The 20,785-nt window shown below is 49.1% G+C and overlaps 1 protein-coding gene across 4 annotated transcripts in view; it reads right to left on the bottom strand.

The window, feature by feature from the left end:
• The window catches only part of CACNA1D (calcium channel, voltage-dependent, L type, alpha 1D subunit), a 318,714-nt gene that overhangs the window by 55,002 nt on the left and 242,927 nt on the right, over positions 1–20,785 (bottom strand). For all 4 annotated transcript variants that reach the window (XM_012638174.1, XM_012638184.1, XM_012638166.1 and 1 more), the window contains 10 exons: positions 18,370–18,499; positions 15,248–15,307; positions 12,498–12,604; positions 10,841–10,928; positions 10,131–10,238; positions 9,991–10,043; positions 8,395–8,541; positions 6,488–6,689; positions 4,234–4,392; positions 2,766–2,876 (listed from right to left, as the gene is read on the bottom strand). In XM_012638174.1, the coding sequence (XP_012493628.1) occupies positions 2,766–2,876; positions 4,234–4,392; positions 6,488–6,689; positions 8,395–8,541; positions 9,991–10,043; positions 10,131–10,238; positions 10,841–10,928; positions 12,498–12,604; positions 15,248–15,307; positions 18,370–18,499 (1,165 nt within the window). The remainder of the gene's footprint in view (positions 1–2,765; positions 2,877–4,233; positions 4,393–6,487; positions 6,690–8,394; positions 8,542–9,990; positions 10,044–10,130; positions 10,239–10,840; positions 10,929–12,497; positions 12,605–15,247; positions 15,308–18,369; positions 18,500–20,785) is intronic.

Raw genomic sequence — 20,785 nt, 5'->3', positions numbered from 1 at the left:
GCACCCAGTCAGTGCCAGCTGGTGGATTTTCCCTAGGGGAACCAACATAATAAACTGAACCACCTGCTCTCCTTCCCCTCATTCTTTTGTTCTGTGGCTTCTGATCGCCTTCCTCTCCTGCCTAAGCAGGGCTCAGGAACAACTCTTCCCTGCAGGGAGACTGCTGCCCCACCAGGGAGGCTCCCAGGACTGGGTTTCCCACCTCGCCCCTTCCTGCTTGTAGATGCTGGGCAGCTTCACCTCACGTGGCCTGGGCTCATTTCTCTCTGACTGTGGTGGCTCTCGGTACCCTCCCCTTATATAAAATAAGTTCTCAGGGTCAAGTTTCTTGACTTTTGTTAACCCTTGCCTCCTACCAGTAAGGATTTTGTGCAACTGCACTTTCTGTATTTGTTTTACAAAACAACTACAACCCTGTCTCTCCTGATAGAGAGGCTAACAGTGCCCCTGGAAGGGGAGCCCGCATCGTGGAGAAGGCTGTCCCAAGGGACCGTGCCACCAAGCTCCTCACAAGAGACACCCTCCTGAAATGAGGCTGATGTCCCCTGTGGCCATCTCCTCAGAACATCCATCCTCCTGCAGCTCTGACCGACTGCCCCACTGACCAGGAAGGTGGCGCCCACTGACTTCTTTGTGAAAGACCACTTGCCTGGGCTGGGCTTGTTAACACTGAAGAGAACCACGAGAGAGAAAAAGGGCCGGAAGAATTTTAGGGACAGTGTTGCCTCTGGGTGAATTGATTCTCGCACTCATCCAGGCACAAGATGATACAAACTCTCCCTCCCTGGCTCTGGTGGATGCAGCAGCAGTGCTCTTCGAGTGCAGGGAAGCTGTTGCCACTTTTGTTTTCAAAGTTTTCTCTGTTGTAATCTGAGCTTGTCTTGTGCTACGAAGCTATCTTGCTGAGTAAAACTAAAAAGCAGCACAATTTCTAGCGGAAATCACCCATCTAAAAACTCTGATCTATCAGTACTGATTATAAATTAGCTACTCATTTCCCTTTGGTATCACCCGTCTGTTCACACGCCACTGCCCTCTCCCCCAGGGTTTGGATATTTACTGGGCAAAGCAGTGCACCAAGGCTGTCAACGCACTGAGGCCTGCTAGAGGGTGAGAGCGCGCACACACACACACACACACACATGCACACACACATGTGCACACACACACTCACACACACGCACACACCGTGGGGGAGTGTGCTTTCTCCTCAGCCTGGAACAAGCTTTCAAAAACTTCAGCGCTTCATCGCCAGGCAAGGGAAGACAAGGCACAGCTCTCTGGGAAATGTCCCACAGATGTGTCCCACGTTGCATTTCTCAAGCACTTTCGATGTTCTTACTTTGCAACCCTTTCCATCAGTCCAGACAAATATTGTTCAAAGAAGTAAAGGTGAGAGGGAAGCAAACCAAAATCTCAAAGGAAATTAAGATGAGTTTGGAAGAGGAGGGAATGTTTATGTATGTAGATATGGACAAGTCACAGTAGGTAACATCTGGCCATGCATCAGGTGCCAAATTTGACCCCACTGCAATCACCCCAATTGGTCACTTACAAATGTCCTTTCTTTTTGGTCCACAAAGATCTGATAAAGATTGCAGAGATTAACTCAAATTAAAGAAAGGAATGTTTGGGATTAGAATTTCCTGTAACTACGGAGTATGTGAAACCATCCATTTCATAATCCACATCTCACTTGAATCAGTGTTGTCGGGTACCTTACGCCCAGATCATAGGTAACTGGGTCACCGGACTCCGGCATTCTCTAACTCTTAGAGTCACGGGCTGTGCTAGGAAAGAAACTGAGGGCCAAAGGCCCCACAGTTCAGCCCGGTATGGGCTCCTCTGTCTACAGTTTTAGAACAAGGGAACATTGTACTAATAGCTAGATGGTGACGGTGGCGGCAGTGACAACGGCAGTGGTTGACGTCTGTCTGCAGCACGGCACTGCACACCAGGCATGATTTCAAGCACTGCATATACAGTAATTCTTTACTCCTCACAGCCATCCCATGAAACAGGACTATGAACGTCCTCATTTTATGGATGAGGACACTGGGCACAGAGCAGCTGAGTGACTTAAGCTGGCAAGTGGCGGAGCAGGAATCTGAGCCCAGCCCGGTTTCAGAGCTGTGCGCTCCGACACTGACAACGCTGCCTCTTCCACCGCAGCCACGGATGGCCGTGGAACCAGAACACTGAGTCGCCAGCACAGTTCAACACGTTTCATGTCGCGTTTTGTCTTAAAGTCAAGTGAAAGTTTTCTAAATTAAACAAACAAAAAATGGTATGGCTGTGAGAAGTCTGTGGCTGGTTTTGGCATTTTCCATAAAAGGTAAAAAGGATGCTGTAGACCCAGAACAAATAAAACCAAAGTCTGAAAGTAAAATCAGGGTCAAATTCTTTCTGATGGGGTTATGGTCAAACATTTTCTCCAATGCTCACGTAACGAGGCAGGTTTCCCTGAGACAGCATGATCCATGCTATTCTAGAAATTAAAAATCTGGTTTCAGAACAATCTCAGTCTGCAGGTTCCAAATTCTCTCCTCCCTTCTTTTTCTCAGAATTGTTTTCATGAGTTTTGTTTTTGCAGATTCACTTTCCCACATGTACAGATCCTCTAATCAGATTTTAATGTTCTTAGGTAGTAACCAAGTTAGCAGCCAGACCATTTAGCGTAATTCAGTAACACAAGACTAACAGGAAGCGGTGCTTCTCTGGGGTGATTCAGTAACAGCCTTTGAAAAGAGGGTTCGGCAACTCACCTTAGGCTTAAATGCAATGACTTTCAAAACCATCTCAACGGTGAACACTCCAGTGAAGACCATGTTCAGAATGTCCATGGCGTCGTTGAACATCTTGGACTGCTCGTAGTGCTGCAGATAGAGACAGAGGTGCGGTTCTCAGAGACTCGGCCGCGATGACACAACTCGCAAGTGGAGGCTCCTGGCCCTGCGTGCCCCAGTGGGCGCCCCTCGCAAGCCCAGCGCCCTCTCCCAACGACTCCACCTCGACCGGCACTGCAAGGTCACAGGGTGAACTCCCACAAAGCACACGGGGTCCATGACAAGATGAGGATGATTGACTGATGAAGGGGACAAACATATCCATTTCCTCTGCTCAGGAAAAAGGGCATTCACCCTTTCTTTTGGCAGGGCCTATGTTCAGGGCCTTGACCAGGGCACAATGCAGAAACCACCAAAATGTCTATGAAAAAAGGTAGAACTTGGTTAGGGATAAATTTTGTGCCATGTAGGTGTATATTTAATAAAAGGCGGTGTTACCTTGACTTTATACGTTTCCCTCCATCAGCATAAGGTCCTTTTCATTCATAAAGAATGCTTAAATTAAGAAAAATGCCAGAAAATTTATCCCTATCTTTAGATTCATGTTCCAGACGGCACTGAGAATTGGGTTGATTTGCTCAAGTTCCTAAAGTCAGTGCAGAAACCAGATCTGGACCCTGGTCTTTGCTTCCTGTCCTCGTGCAATATCTACCAGGCAACATAACTTCTGAAAATGCTCACTGTTAATACCACACTGTAATCGGGATTGGCCAATTAAAATGAATCACATCCTTTGCCCCAAATGTAAGCAAGAAGTAGCTATCATTCAGGTCAAACGCAATAAGTCATGAACTGGAAAATTCCCCACTTCCATACTGAGAGCTGCTAGAGGACACAAATGTGACTTATATTTTGTCTTCCAACATTGGGTGTTATTCCGGGACAGGCTGAGCTCAAAGTGCCTGACAAGAATTACCCAGCATAAACCTTATTTCTCAGGTAGGCATGACAGATTTCCCCATCTTACCAGTAAAGAAAGCAAGGCTTCAGGGAATTTAGCTTTCCCAAGGTTATCCAGCTGGTAAGGAGTAAAGTCAGGATTGAAATGGCTGTCCACCTCCAGAGCTTTAGTCCTCACCTGCCACCTGGCCACAGGACACCCATCGTAAATGTTTATCAAGTTGAATGCCATGCTCCACACTCACGCTCCAAGGAAATGTTACCTACCGTCATGCTGTGCAGATAGTCTCTTAAACGAAAGAGTGATCTTAAACTCCTACAGTGACAACTGTTTGCCAGAATGGGACTCTGGCTAAACTAGAGCCCAGACTCATCAGAAAATGAAACCCATCCTCTTGTGAGGGGGCCGCATTCCACCCTCAGGATTTGGGGCACGGGGCTGTGCAGAATGCCCAGACTTGATCCCCACAGCTGTCTCCATTTTTACCTGCATGGCCAAGCAGAGTGTGTTGAGCATGATGAGGACAAACATCATGTATTCGAAAGGCGAAGAGTTCACCACGTACCAGAACTTGTACTGGTAGGGGTTTTTGGGGATGTATCTCCGCAAGGGACGTGCTTTCAAGGCGTATTCAACACACTGACGCTGCAACGGCAGAAAAGGGCAAAAACGGGGTTCTGAGCACTTCTAGGGAAGGAAGTATCATGGTTATCTGCTCTGAACGAGCGCACTCAGCACCTCCTGGGCGGGGACCACAGCCAATGGTGGGAGTGACTAGGAGCAAGCCCCCTCCCTGCCACTGGCACCTCTCGGGGTCACCCCTCCATGCCTTCTCTGCCTCATAGCAGCCCCAGGGGTAAGCAGGGCACCAATTTGGCTTCCATTTTGCTTATTAAAAAAACCTGAGTTCAGAGCTGTTAGCTGTTTTTCCTGGGGTCCTGTAGCGCACAGAGAAGCACAGGAGTGAGGACTTGGCCCAAGCCTCTGCCCTGTCAGTGGATCACATCTACAGTGCTCCTGCCTGTACTTCCTCCAGGGGAGGAAACCAAGTAACGACAGACACAGAAATCCTCAAGAACCAGGGGCTGGGCTCACTGCTGAGACTGGCAGCCCGCTGGCTGCTCCAGCGTGGACCCACCCGAGACACGTCTCAGGAGCCAGAACATGTTGAACATAAATGTCTTATGGTAAACTATCTGCGTGTCCGCCTGGGAGCTTTTGGGGCTTGGGAGCTTGTCATGTTCATCTCAGGTTCTCTGGGATGTGGTCAGTAAAGCAGCTGGACTGCACTCAGGTTGGGGCCTGGCCATGCACTGTGGGGACAGAGGCTGCAGCAAGCCCAGAGGGAGCCTCCAGCCCCGAGAGCCCTCAGCTCAGCATCATGGCCCTAGATCTTCCCCCACACTTCTGCTTTGACTCTGGATGCAGACTTCAGACGGGGTCCCTCTGGCTGGGACTCGGTGCTGCACTGCCTCCAGGGGCCCCTGATTCGAGCCTGTTCCAGACCTCAGGTTGCTGAAACACTTCCAGTGCTGACTGCCTGGTTGGCCTGGGCCTGACACTTGTCTACCTTGGGTGAGCAAAGCGCTGGGCCAGGCTGCCCTTGGACTGTCCCTGTAGGAACACCCTGACAATGCAAAGGAAAATCTTCCTCCAAATCAAGCCAGCACGTCCTCACGTTTCCCCCAGTGGTAACAGCCAGCTGTGGGACAGATTGCCTCAGCATGCCATGGCCACTTCCCCCCAGGAAGCCCACGCTGCCAGATCATTCTTGCTTTCTACATAGTCATCAAAACAGAGATGCTACTGATAGAGGGCCTGGGGGAAACTCCCAGAACAGAATCTCTATCTCACAAACTCTTTTAGGGTGGAAAGGAACATCTAATGAGCAACTCCCTAATGCTATCAATTTAGAGAGAAGGCAACAAGCCCCAGAGAGCAGGAGGATGCGCTAAGGTCACAGAGAAGATGCTGGGAGAGCTCAGGGCTCCCGGCTCCCTCATGTCACCTCGTAACCAGAGCCAAAGGCCCCCCTACTCCTTCTGCCAGATTGGCTAAAACAAGGTGCCAGATAAAGGATGATGCTGGTATCATCCTAGACCCAGATTTGAAGTTACCAACTTCCCTGTGGTGGTACAGGGTACTTTCCCCTAAGTCAGCAGTTCTCAACCAGGGGCATCTTCACCCCCTGCCCAGGGGACATCTGGCAGCGTCTGCAGGGGTTTTGGTCATCCCTGCTGGGGTATGAGGGTGCTACTGGCAACTGGTGGGCAGAGGCCAGGGATGCTGCTAAACATCCTGCAAAGCACAGGAAACACAACAAAGCATTATCCAGGCTAAAATGTCAATAGCACCACGGTTAAGAAACTGGGCCCTGAGTGGATACTAAAGACTATCTCTCAGTAGGGACTGTAAATGTTTCAGTGTCTTCTAGTCTCTGGCTACAGCATCCCTGTGAGAGTCTAAGCCGTCACTAGTGGGTGAGGACCACAAAAGGTGGCCTAGGCATTCTTTGACTTCACACCAACAGGTCTGGGAATGGATTCCATCATTACAACACCTAGTCTGTATCTGGCAACCTGACTCTCAAACTGGCCGAGAGCACACTCTGAGCAGGGCCCAGCCTCAGGGACAGATGGCAGATGGGTGCCCCTCTCCAGGCGTGGGGGCAATCACTTGAAAGAGAAGGCACTCCACTCTGGCTCAAGGGACAGAAGCCCAAACAGCGTGTGACTTTAACCTGATTCTTGTCCAGCTCACAGTTCTTATACTCTTTTTCCCCCTGCTCCTGAAATGTAACGATGACAAAGCCCACAAAGATGTTCATCATGAAGAAAGCTACGATGATGATGTAGATGATGAAGAAGATGGAGATCTCCACGCGGTGGTTGTAGACTGGGCCGACGTTCTCTCCATTCGAGTCGATAGCTTTATACAGCAACCTGGAGAGCAGAAAAACCACGTGAGGGCCTGCCAAGCAGTCCAGCCCACTGCCTTCCCAGGGGTCTCCTCCTTCCGAACTCCTCCCGTGAGCCCTGGCACCCACCGCAGAGCCTCAGGCCCAGACAGCAGCCAGGACCTAGCGGAGGGAGCGCCTGGGATACTATCACTGACGGATGGTTTTGAGGACAGAAAATTAAAAGGTGTCACCAATCCTCAACAGCACTCCTTCCTACACAGAGAGAGGAAGAACATCACGTGTGAGGCCCCAGAGGAACTGAAAACTGTGTACACACTGGCAGAGACCATAAGCAACCAACCAGAGTATTTCCAAAGAACTACGGGAGGTTCCACAAACCGAAATATGCACTAAAATTAAAATATGCCAAGCAGAACTCTTCACAGGAAGAAGGAAATTACTGTAACACCCCCACATTCAATTGACCCCTATTTTGATGCAGACTCAACACTTCTAGGGCACCCAGCCCATGGTGTACGGTGCTAGACACTCACAGCGTCTCCCGGAACCCTCACCTCCACCCGGAAAGGCAGACCTTACTGTCACACCCATTGCATGGACACTCAGAGAGGCAGCAAAGCACCCAAGGTCACACTCCTCGGGGGCAGAGCTGGGAGCTGAGCCCAGTTTCTCCAAGCCCCAAGTCCCACATTCGTTCATTTCCCGCCAGCTGCCACCGTGCTTTGCTAAAGTACAGTATCCAGAGCCTGACAGCACAGCCAGCGTCTCCACAGAGGGAAGGGCCTTCCTCCATGCCTCTCTTCTCCCAGGACCAAGTCCCTAAGGAGCAAGCCCCACCCCACCATCCCTACACCGCGCAGGAGCTCCTGAGACTGTCACTGTCACGTGTACCCGAGAGCTCTGCCAGCCTTCGGGGCCCAGCCTGCCCACCTTCTGCAGCTCCTCTGGGGGTGAGAGAGGGACAGTCAGGGATCTCAGTACGTACAGTGATGCAGGAGCTGCTGCTGGGACATCAGAAAGCAGAGAGCAACACAAAGGCATGGGAGATCGGCCCTTTGTACTCTACCTTCTCCTTTCTGTTCTTACTTCACCGCTAAAATCCCAACCGTCCTTCAGAACCCTGCTCTGCACATCCAGGACACGCCAGGCCTCCCGCCTGGCTTGACCCCCTGACACTCTGACTGGATTTGGGCTTTGAAGGGAGGAGCCACGTCTAGACAACTCTGTTTTCCCCACAGTGCGGAACACAGCACGCTGCGTGGAGCTGGCGTGGAAAGCACGGTCTGTGAGAGAGCACCTCAGTGAAAGAGATGGCACGAGGGCACCGCTTGTGCCTGGTACGCATCAGTATGCTCAGGGTGAGGGAGGAATGGACGCATGGTTCGGGACACTACAGAGACCCTGTCAAGGAGCAGCCTATGGCAGCTTTCCTGCCACGGCTACCAATGGGAGTCCACGTGACCAACGCCTCTTGGGCCTCCCTGCGCCCACCCAGAGGTGCTGCCCAGGACCTGCCGTCCCTGCTTCACAAGCCACTTGCCTAAATGGACAGGGGAGCCCTGTGGGTCAAGAAGTGACTGATGGGTGGCCCAAAGTGAAAAAGCCACAGGGCAAGCCTGTGACGGTGGAGGACAGAAGTGCGACTGACTCCAGGAGAGAGGGCTGAGCCCAGGGCCCCCAGGGAGCACGCAGATGCCCCTGGGAGACTGCATGTCCTTGGTACTCACGCGGGCCAGCCCTCAAACGTGGAGACGGTGAAGAGTGCCATCATGGCAGAGAGGACGTTGTCAAAGTTGAAGTCACTGTTCTGCCAGATCCGCTCACGGACCACAGGGCTGTCAACGTCCCCATCCTTGTAGAGGATGAAAAGCCCCCTGGAGAGGAGAAGAAGCGTGGGTCGTCTGGCTTCACATGTGGCAGGGGGAAGCGGCAGTAGGTCGGTCACGTGGTCCCAATCCCACCTCCAGGCACGTCATGCTCAGCCACCAGCCGGGCCACACAGCTGAGCACGACACAGGCGGTGTCTCTCCTCTCCTTGCCCTGCATGTAATCTGCTTTGTGGTTCAAGTCACCGCTGAACAACTATTAGCATCATGTGTATTCTCAGAGCGGCCGGGCTGACACCATTGGTCTGTTAACCAACGGAAACCACGGAACAGTAAACGTTCCTCACATATGATGCACTCGAAGCATGTGCTGAGGAATCGAAGCTCTGGCCATAGAACATTCCGTAAGCTCTGGGAAACGAGCCCAGGTATATTCTTAACTGCATTTTAGTTTTAATCAAATCTCTTTTTCTTACTAACGATATTCCCAATTTTCGTTCCAAAAGAATTCCATAATTTCTGGCACACATTATTTCTCACAAAATTCCATTTCTGGAAGGGACCTATGAGTCCAACATCTTTATTTTACAGGTGAGGAAGCAGAGGCTTCGAGAAGGAAGGGACAGCAGCTCTAGGCTACCAGGGAACTGCTGCTGCACTGCTCACCTCCAGGGGGTGCCATGCACCCCTCAGCCCGTCAGAAGGTGCCTCTGGAGGTGCACGCCCACAGTCAAATTGCAATTGGTGCTGACTACACCATCTGCTTCAAAGAAACCCGAAACCAATGCGAGCCAGAGCCCAGTCAGCTAATCTCTAACGGGTGAGGAGATGCAGACTTTTGCAGAGTCTCAAACTTTAGGCAGGGGTTTCCATGCCTGCCTACATAGTCACTGCACACTCTGGAATAAGAGGCACGAATATTTCCCACCTTGTCTCTTCTCTGCCAGTTCTCGTGAATGGAAATACATGCCCAAAGCGTGGGTGACAGGCCCAAGGGGAAAGGCAGGCTGGAAAATCTGTCAGCACAGGGTAGCCAGTGCCTGAACACCAGGAAGTTGAGTTTTCGAGTTCTGGTTTAGGGTAAATCGTCCACATGGCTGTAGGGGAAGCTATCTGGGCATTTCATGATTGTTATTTCAGGGTTTTCCCTACCTCGTTTATAGATTCTACACCAAACATCAAAAGATGCCATCTATCCATTCCTTTGGGATGACACAAAAGTTTTGGAACTAGATAGAGGCGTTGGTTGCACGACAATGTGACTACACTAAATGCCACTGAACTGCAGCCTTAAAATGGTTGGTTTTCATGTTATGAGAATTTCACTTCCATTTAAAAAAAACAAAACAAAACAAACCACCATCTATCCAGCCATAAGCTGAGCACACAGGCCTCTTTCATTCCACGACGAAAACTCCCGAAATGCTAGCACAAGTGAATTCTTGAAGTTTTCTATTTGTTCTTCCAAATTCCCCACTCTGCTGTGAGGACACTCACCTGCACTCTTCAGGGTTACTTTTGGCTTCATCTGTGCAGCGATAGAACTTCCCCTGGGTATAAAACAGACAGAAGTCAAGTGCAGGCTTCTCCTTAGAGAAATCAACCTGGGCTCTGTGCTTGAAGGCAGTGCCCTCTACCTTGAACAGCTGGACCCCAATGCAGGCAAACATGAACTGGAGGAGGGTGGTGACGATCATGATGTTGCCGATGGTCCGGATGGCCACAAAGACACACTGGACCACGTGCTGGGGAGAGGGCAGAGGGGCGTTATTGTCCTTCGTTATCCTAGCCATTAGGTGAGCTATTACCGACCAAGAGAGTCTACATTTATGTGCATTTGTATATCATTTTCCACCTTCGTGGTCCCCTGCGCTTTGCTTTCTAGGCTGTTCTCTGCAGGGAGGGACCTGCGAAGAGCACTTTGCAAGTGGGCCCTCCTTGGTTTCCTCCAAAGCAGTCAGCTCAGTCACAAGAAATGCTGTGGGCGCAGCACTGCCTGGCACACAGGCCCAAAAGGCCCCTGACCCCAAAAAGGACTTAGGAAAATACGAACCCTAGCCTTTTGTCTAATCTGCACGAGAATAGATTTCAAGACTAAAATAAACACAAAGAAGTACTATGAATAAAAAAGTAATAAATGAGCAATCATAAAGAAAAATAAATTAACAAAAATGAATGATTTTTAAAATCCTGTTAGCACTTGGCACAGGTGGTTTCATTGGTTAGAAAGCCTTTTCAAATGCATAACCCACTTTAAAATCCTCAGCTCAGCTGCGGCCCAGAAGAGTCAGTAATTACAGCCAACCCCACCCCCAGCCAGCCCAGTCTAGAGGGAAGGGATCAAAACCTTAAGTCCTTTTGCTCTGTTGATTGCCCTGAGGGGCCTCAGAACCCTTAAGACCCTCAGAATCTTCACCACGGAGATGGCACTGGATCTAGGGAAAGAGCAGACAGAGGCACGCAGAATATACTATGGTGGATGGAACACTTAGAGATTATTTCACTTGACCTTTACTTTGATACACTATACAATTTGCATGGCACCCACATGGGGCTGATCTCTCTCCACTACTCACACAGAGTCTTCTTCCAGCCCACATTACGCAGCACCTCCCGAGCCGCAGATACTCACAGGCCCTGACAGGCCCTGACAGCTAACCTCGGCAGAGACGTGACTTACGAATCTGCTCTGTTCCTTCCACTCCCTGTAAACACTATGTATTCATAAGACTTGGATTTTAGGATTCAGGTTCTCTAAGTTTGGAGACCTGCTGTAGTGCTTTGGTGCTGGAGCTTCTCTGGCCTTCAGGAAGCTCCCAGTCTGGTGACAGAGCTGGGCCATTGCACCCTAGTGTGATACATATGACAGCCAGGCAAATGCAATGTGCTGGGCTAGGGGAACACAAGTCTGGGAAGGCCTTGGGTGGTGGGGCAGTGATAGCCAGGTGAGCCCCAAAGGAGCAGCAGTAGTTAGCTAGACAAAGGGGAAGGGTTCCCAGGCCGAGAGCAGCACGTGCAAAGGCCCTGTGTAAGAGAAGGCAGCACGTCCACAGCAGCCCAGATGGCTGGTATGGCCAGAGCACGTGCTCAGGAGGAAGCAGGTAAGGGCTGCAGCCGGACAGGACAGGTACAGCCTGGGAGTCTACAGGGGCTGGAAAGATACTAGTACAAATGTCCCTCCAACCTATGACTATAGGCCTCTCTCCCCAGTGCAGTGGTGGGAGGCGAGGAGCATGACACAGAGGGCTGTGTCAGGAAGAGGTCCTTTCTACTTCCCTTTAGCTTAGAGAGAGTGTGGGTGTGTGTGCACGTATGATTACTGGCTCATATGGGGGTACTGATGGTCAGCACTGGAACAGAGGTGTTCACAGGTCAGCAGGAAGGCAAAGCCACCCCTGATGCTCCCCTGGAGCCTCTGGCTAAGACCCCTAGGCAGGCAGGCAGGCAGTGTCCAGCAATGACTACACCTCACCGGAAAGGCCAGGAAAGGACCTAGGGCCCTGGCTTTCAGCCTGAGTTCCTCCTAGCTGAAAAGTCTCAGAGGCTAAAATAAAAGGTCACAGCAGCTATTGCATCCTAGAAATCAGGAGAAGTCTTCAATATCCACGCTGAAAGGGCCCCGAGAAGCCACCGGGTCCTCGCCCCTCCTGCACAGAAGGCGACCTGGGATCCCAAGGGAGGGTACCCTCCAGGCCCTGGAAATGGCCCTGGAGGAGCTGGGACCAGGACCTGGCTTCCCTCTTTCCTAGTCAAGATTTCTTTCACCTCAGCTGAAAGCTAATTTCACAGAGAGTAATAAGCCCAACCTAATGGTGGGCACAAAAAGAAAAAAAGAAACACAAGAAAACACGCATTGTCTCAATACTTTCTGGTATAGCATCAAATTAAGCAACCCTGGATAACTAATTAATCAAACTGATGCTCAGCTTTTATGAATTATGTTAAAATTCCTTACATACACCATGCTGCCCAGCAGTCTTGGGTACACCGCCCCGGATACTTACTGAATCCCAAATGACACCAGAGACACCCCAACAACCAGCATGTCCAGCAAATTGAAGTAGTTCCTGCAGAAAGCCCCTTTGTGGAGGAAAGCGCCAAAGGTTGTCATCTATAAGCAGAATCAGGGGTGATTTACTGTTTTTTCTTTCCAGAGGAAAAGAAACCTGGGCTCTTCGCAAAATCTTGAGGCCAATACGACTTTACTAATAAGTGCACATCAGGAAGCCAGAAATGTAAACCAACAAGCTGAGTGACCGCATAGTTTGTTCAAACAAAAATGGAAAAGGGGGAGCTTATTTCAGATACATTTTAGAAGATCAATTTGGGCTTTTTGACCGTGATGACAGATTTCAAATATGAATACGTCGCTGGCATGTGCAGAAAGCCTGTCTCAGGAGAGACGCCACACGGCTGCATGTGTCAGAATGTGATCACTGGCCAGACAGCTCAGCTTCCCCGCAAAGTGCGGTTCAGGTCTCTCTGAGGCCTAGGACAGCCACCGCGGCTCCAACCAAGCCTTTCCAGCGGGGCTGGGTCCAGAGCGTACAGGCTCTGTCTGTGCAGAAACCTGCATTACGTTTCCACACAGGCCCCTTATCGTGCCTAATGGTCCCTTAGGTACACCCATTTTAAACCGCTCCTGCAAGCCTGACTCCTCCAGCCTGTGCGAGGCACGGCTAGGAGGCCACACGTGGCGTCTCCACCAAAGCAGTCTCGCTGCTTTCTCCTGGCACCCCACAGGTACCTGGGGTGCACACTATGGGTGCTCCAGCGACATTCCTACTGGCGATGGAAAAAGAGTTTAATAAGGAAGTTCCCCAGAGTAAAACCAGCAAAATATACAGAGCTCACCATCTATTTAATAAAAAACAAAAAAGGCTGGGGGAAGGCTCAGATGAGTATTACAGAAGAGAGGGAGAGTTGGGAACTATTATTACTTTATGAAAACTTTATGAAACTTCCAATATTCAACCCTTCTTGGCCTATAAAAATGTTAGTTTCATAAGGTTTAACTAAATAACTTAACAGCCTTCCAAATCTCCCCAAGGCTACCAGCAACCATCATTTCAACATTAGATACTTCTTGGTGATTCTCCATTTTCTGAATCCTTCTTGTTCTAGCTTATTTTCCATTCTCTAAAATACCTTCAAAATGAAGAAAAACTTAGAAGATTTAAGTCACTAAGGCAAATCTACAGAAATTAAAAGAGCAACATCATTTCTTTCATTTTAAATAATGCTGTATGTCATTTCCCCCAAAGCTAATGAGTAGCTATATTCATTTAACAACTTAAAAATGTGAAGAGTAAAATAAAACCTGAATTAACCAGGCTAACAGACATTTAGTAGAACATTTCCCCTTTCAGTTTGAAGAAGAGAAGGCAAATTCTAAAAACAAGAAACTGAGGCAGACGTGGCCACCCCTGTGCATTGTGCATCCACAGCCGTGACCACAGAGGCCCTTGACGTCACCTGGTCACCATCCCACTGCACAGCTCTAACTTAGGAGAGAGCTGTCAACCGAATTCAGTGGTTCAAAGGCAGGAAAATGAACTCAAAGTTTTAGAAGACTTTTAATAAACGTTTAAACATATGTTGGTTGGTTTTATGCTGTTTCACAAACCAAAAACAAAAACAAAGGAAACTAAATACTCCATTCCCTGGTCATGTTAATTGAGGTTCCATTTTATAGAAGATTTTGTAAAGAGCCCAAGTTCCACAGTATTCTGCATAAAACACATTTTCCCTGAGATGCACACCAAAACAGCTTAAAGAAAATTGTGGCTAAAAGTCTTCACTTCCCAGCTCGTCTCCCCAGTAGGGGATGGTTGCTCTGATGGCTCTCAGAGGCCATGTTCTCCCAGAACCACAATACCCACGCCTTGCAGTTCTCAGCCAGTCTTGGGGGTTCTCAGCTCTCTGCTGTGGTCTCCAGCCCTCTGAGCACACGAGGAACGGGTTCCCCCATGGAGCAGCCTTCACGGTCAGTACACAAACCACATGCAGCAATGGCAACTGTTAGCTCATGCATGGGCAGTACATTTAGGTCGCCCTGTCCAAAGGGTGCTCCTTTTGTACACGTAAATGTAAGCCCATCCATTAAAACAGATAGAAAATACCTTAACACAAATAGAATCAAGTCATCTTGCAAATCCTGTTGCAAGAAAATAGCATGTTACTATTTTAGGCCACCAAAAACATAATACAGTCAGAGGAATAAGAAGATAGACATTCCCTTCAAAGGGTAAATGTTTTTCCTCTGACTTTGATGCCAGGAAGGGTGGAAGAAAGTCCACACATAGTGATGTCTTTGTTATCAGTTGATAAATTTCAGAGGATATTAAAAAAAAAGGAGCAAAATATAATTCTCAACCATTATCATGAAGCCAAAGTAGCTCCTACATGCATTCAAAGGTTAAAAAACAGCAAGAACAAGTTGAAATGGTCACAGAAAAAAAACATTGTTTGGTTAAAAAAAAAAAAAACAAAACAAGTTTAGCTTGATCACAGAAGACAAAAAAATAAATAAAAAGTCAAAAGCACTTCACGCTTCTTTCCTGTGTCTCACACGCAGGAGGAGCCCTTCAACACACTGCTGGGTAACCTGTTACCTTCAAAACGATCTCAAATGCAAAAGTACCAGTGAAGACATAGTCTGCGTAACCTAGCATCTGGAAGGCAAACAAAGAAGTGCAACTGTTACTGCTACAGCTGCTCTAGAGTATGTGAGGAGCAAGGAAAAAGCCATTACCTTCAACAGGATCTCAACAGTAAAGATGGCTGTGAAGGCATAGTCAAAGTAACCCAGTATCTGCAAGGCACAACACGTGGGAGTGAGAAAAGGCACCTGGACACCCTGCGACAGCTGCACGTCCACGGGCACAACCCCCCACGCGGTCGGAGCCCTGCCCTCCCGGGATGCCCCTGCCACTGCAGAGGGGAAGTGCAGAGCTGCTCGTGAATGCTTACCTGCGTCCATGTGGGTCCTCTTTATGACCAAAAAGGAGTGTGTGGGGATCCCTGCCCCCTTAACCACTCACGCCGACTCACTTCCCAGGCTCTCGTCTTGGACAGAGGCTTGTTTCTAAAAGTGCTTTATTAGCAACCTTTTCTCATCAGAGCACAACATCTACAAATTACCTTGCGGCACCAGGTAAATTACAGCCTTTTACACATTTTGGATTTTTAACTGTGTCTTTGGCTGAATGAAGTATGCTCCCAGCCAGCTGAGCTTCACATTGGTAGAGAAGAGTAAAAAAAGATGGCAGGGCTGTATGTGGTGGCTCATGACTGCAATCCTCGTACTTTGGGAGGCTGAGGTGGGAGGATCGCTTGAGGTCAGGAGTTCGAGACCAGCCTGAGCAAGAGGGAAACCCTGTCTTTACTAAAAACAGAAAAAAAACTAGCTGGGCACGGTGGTGCGTGCCTGTAGTCCCAGCTACTTGGGAGGCTGAGGCAGGAGGATCGCTTGAGCCCAGGAGTTTGAGGTTGCTGTGAGCTAGGCTGACGCCATGGCACTTGCCCAGGCAACAGAGTGAGACTGTCTCAACAACAAAAAAAGATGGCAGTAGCCTCAAACAAAGCCAGAAGTGTCCACATGTCCCCTCGCATTCTGGCCTATTTCCTCATCAGAGAATGAACACCCTTCCCCTGCAGATGTGCCCAGCTGGCGAAATTTGCCAGAGACAGTTTTACTTTCTGTCTTCCTCCTGCCCACTGCTCTGCATCTAGCACCATCTTCTCCCAGCTCTGGGTTTTCACCTTGCTGGGCCCACTCAAAGAATTCTTTTTCCCTGGGGCCATGGTGTTTTATTAGTAAAACAGAATAAAAATTTCAAAAACAAAGTGATCCTTTCTAATTTAATGAAAAATTTGTTATTTTTTATTGTTTTCTGTGCATGAGTTATATGCAACTTGAAAAATAGTTCGCATGGCTCTCAAGGTAGAGACGTGTGAGTTACATATGCTTCACAAGGCCCCAGGCTCAAAACTAGTGTTAGTTAAATACAACTCACATGGCAGTTAATGTGTTAAAAAAAATACAAAATGCTGCAGGATTTTAAGAGCAATACACATACACATATGTACATCTCTTCAAAAAGAACAATAAATATTTTTGGGAAAAGCAGAGAAATAAACTCATGGAGGGGCAATTATAATAAAAAATAAGAACATGAAGCCCCAATATAAATTAACCCCTTGTCCATCTGTATTCCAGACTAGCTCCCAACCTAGTCTGTACTATTTTCTCCAATTATATTTTCTCTCTTGTGTCTTATTTTTATGATGGAACTCAATGACACAGAGGTCTTTAATTCCATTTGAATGTCTAGAGAGACGTCCTTTCAAACCTTTAACAAAAGCCCTGATCCGTGAGGACAGATTAGACGGGCTCAGTGCCGTCACCTTTACGTGGGCACCAACCCAGGCTCAAGGAGAGTGCTTTTCCCTTCACATCAGACGCATGTTTTATTCATTTTGTTGGCTTGGTTTTGCCGGGCCCGGGGATTGGGGGGAGGCCCCCGGGGGGTTTGTTTTTCCGGCCGGATTTTGGGGGTACTGATCTGCCGATGTGTCTTAATCCTAAAGTCTCTAACGATCTGGTGCACAGAAAGAGGCACCAACCAGCCGAGGCAGCGACACCCGACGGCCTGGAACACTTGCAGGCTTCCCGCTGCTGGGAGGGTTTCTTGGTGATAACCCGACACCGCATTCCAACAGCCAAGCCTGAGAGTCAACAGGCCACCGCGTCTCTGGAGCTGTCTCGCCTTTCGATTGTCCTCAGTGCTGACTTAGCTCAACTGCTAAACTGGGCTGCTGAGGCAAGAACTAATTTAGGTACAAATTTCTTCCCAACATAGATGTAGTGGGGGAGGGGCACTATCCTTAAGTTACAAAGCTGATGAATAATAAAAACTTAACTCTCTACTTGTTTTCTTAGTATAGTCGTCCCTTGGTACCCATGGGGAATTGGTTCCAGGATCTCCTGCAGACACCAAAATCCACAGACGCTCAACTCCCTGATGTAAAACAGCATAGTGTTTGCATGTAACCTACGCACATCCTCCAGTGTACCTTAAATCATCTCTAGATTGTTTATGATACTTAATGCAATGGAATGCTATGTGAATAGTTGTTAGACTGCATTGCTTAGGCAATGACAAGAAAAAAGTCTGTACGCATTCAGTACAGATGCATTTTTTTTCTGAATATTCTTGATCCACGGCTGGCTGAATCCACAGATGCAGAAGCAGGGATACGGAGGGCCGACTGGATAACCACCTCTGCCATACCAAAACCCACAGTTCTTCCTCTGCATGGAATGCCTCACCTCGACACCCATCATCTCCCTAACTTGCATTTCTCCTCAGTCGTGGACCTAGCAGCTTTATGTATTTAAGTCCACATAAGATAGAACTCTCCCCCACCAACCCTAAATGAGAGCCCCCGGCATGTGGCACGCCTGGTGTCAATGCTACTCTCTCCCTGCTGCATGCTGCCAGGAGGCCCGCATCTCCAAATAGGTGTGTGTGAGAATCTGAGCAGGGAGGGGAAAGGATGGATGTAAATGTTACTGTCAAGGCACAAAGAGGAAGAGGAGCAGGGTCCCTGGATACAAGGTCCCTGAAGTTCCTCCATAGTATTTAAAGCAGAGTTCAAAATCAACGACTCCGTTAAGATTCATCCCACTAAAACAGCAGCTCTCTGGCACTTACAAGCTGGAAACATCCAGTGTTCCCAGTTGAATGAGGGGCCTACTCTAGCTGCCACCTTGCAGGCCCCCCCAGGTCCTATCTCCACGACGGCTCTGCCGAGAGAGGCCAGCACCATCCCAGCATGCGCCCACCTGCCTCTCCTCTCCCAGGGGCTTACAGTATTCCGGAAGGAGTGGCTGCGGATGGGGTCCTCGGCGGCGAGGGCGGCGCTGCTCAGCATGATGAAGACGAGGATGAGGTTGGTGAAGATGTGGTGGTTGATGAGCTTGTGGCAGCCCACGCGGATCCTGCAGGGAGAAGCTGCTGCATGGACATGGTCCCAGACAGGGCCCAGACACATGGGGCTGTGCGACACCAGGCAGGGCGCAGCTGTCTGCTGTGCTGACCGCGCCCAGGTGCACCAGAGTGAACTGGCCGTCACCCCCGTGAAGCACCCCCTGCGGGCTGCAGCATGACCAGCTCAGTGCTGGGGGCGTCACAGAGACCATCCCATTCATCCTTCGAAGTGGGGATTACTGCCCTCCTAACCTTAGGGAAACTGAGGCTCATGGGGATGTGAGAGAACATTAAGGTGACATGGTTAGTAAGGACCAGGGGCAGATTTCCCACCCAGGTCCATGTGACTCTGAAGTTTCTCCACTACAACAGAAGCTCAACTGCTTATCCTCTCTGCCTTAGAAAGGAAGCCGAGGCCAGACCCCACCTCAGCAGTTCACAAAGAATGAGACAAATCCCTTTCTTACACTGCAGGAGGGCTGTATTAAAATAGGACTTGCGCTAGCTGAGGCTTGGTGAAATCTCCTGTTGTCTGGAGATTTTGTCACACATGTTATTTTTGAAATTTTGGAGTTGACCCCCACCAAGCAGGCCTTAGCAAGTGAAGGTTACATCCTTGCTAACACGCAAGGATCTTAGTGCACCATGTGACAGAGTTCTCTCTGAGTCCTGCGGTCCTGTGATGTAAGGACGGCAGCTCCGTCCAGCGCCCCAGGCCCTGGGCTCTGACGATGGCTCTCCAGGCCGTGAGAACCTGGCTGCTGTCGCTGATGTGCCACGGGCTAGTTAGCAACTGGCTAGCCTGACCCTCAATTGACTCCAGAATCTAAAGATTTGGGGGGTGGTTATGTAGAAGAGAGATAGGTTTTTCCTTTAAAAAGATTTTTTCACTTTTAAAACTGGAGTCAACTTTATATGAAGGTGACCCCTCTTTCAAGTCCTCCCTTTTGGGGCTGCTCAATGTTGGATATACCCCTCGGAGGGTCTGTAGGTTGTTAGCGGTGGAGTCTGGGAAGACCTTCCAAGGCAGGGAAGGCAGGGGTGCTCGCAGCTTTTGGGGAAAATAAATCCATTCCCTCAACCTATGTTTACACAGTAAGCTATGGGTGTCAGTAACACCAGTTTAATAACTTTTTTTTTTTTTCTTTTTTGAGACAGAGTCTCACTTTTTTGCCCGGGCTAGAGTGAGTGCCGTGGCGTCAGCCTAGCTCACAGCAGCCTCAGACTCCTGGGCTCAAGCAATCCTACTGCCTCAGCCTCCCAAGTAGCTGGGACTACAGGCATGCGCCACCATGCCCGGCTAATTTTTTCTATATATTTTTAGCTGTCCAATTAATTTCTTTCTATTTTTGGTAGAGACGGGGTCTTGCTCTTGCTCAGGCTGGTCTCGAACTCCTGAGCTCAAACAATCCGCCCGCCTTGGCCTTCCAGACTGCTGAGATTACAGGCGTCAGCCAGCACACCCGGCCTTTTTTTTTTTTTTTTTTTAAAGGACATCCAAATAGTGATGAGCTGTAAAAAGTATCATCAAACCTTCATATCTCTAAGGACTCAGCATGCCCTGCTTCCCACCTGTGTCTCCCTAGGGCCTATGAATTATACAGAGCTCTTCTCCGACAGCCAAAACCTACTTTGCAATTCTAGAAACCTTTCCAGGAGCCATTTATTCCCCCTGGCATTTTACTCAATCCCAGATGATTTAAAACCTAGAAACCAGCTAGTAAATAAACGTCTTCCTCGTACAGTACTTGTGAGTCATTGCTATGTTCCCAGTGAGCACCTTATCATCTGAACATGAGAAATGCTATTTTAAGCAGCATATTATAGAGCTGAAGTGGATACTTACAACCAATAAAATATCACCGCACAATATTACTTATCACCACAAAACTCAATAGAAAAAAATGATCAACTAAATGGGATCTCAGGATGAAGGTGCCACGCAGACCTTGGTCACAAAATTCTCAGCCCACAGAGCATCTTAACGAAAGTCCCCTCGCTAAGAGAGGGTCCTATGTCTGGCTGACGAGTGGAACAGCGTAGTGGGCTCCAAGTGGAATACCCGGTAGGGACAAGGCATCTCCCCATTGCTGTCCCCATGCAGGGGTTAAGGAAGGAGAAGAATCTAGACTGGCGCTCCTCCCAGGACCTGGTAACACCCCCGTAGGAACAAGAAGGCTAGGAAGAGAGGAACTGAGGGCAAAGGAAACAATGGAACAGGAGAGGGGTCGGCAGTGACTAGGGGGCCCCGGGGACATTCGGGCCCAGAAGGGGCTATGACTCAGTTCCCCTTCCCC

This window comes from Propithecus coquereli, unplaced genomic scaffold (assembly GCF_000956105.1).
Source record: "Propithecus coquereli isolate 6110/MARCELLA unplaced genomic scaffold, Pcoq_1.0 Scaffold1, whole genome shotgun sequence".
Lineage (NCBI taxonomy): Eukaryota > Metazoa > Chordata > Mammalia > Primates > Indriidae > Propithecus > Propithecus coquereli.
This window is presented reverse-complemented; position numbering and strand designations above follow the sequence as displayed.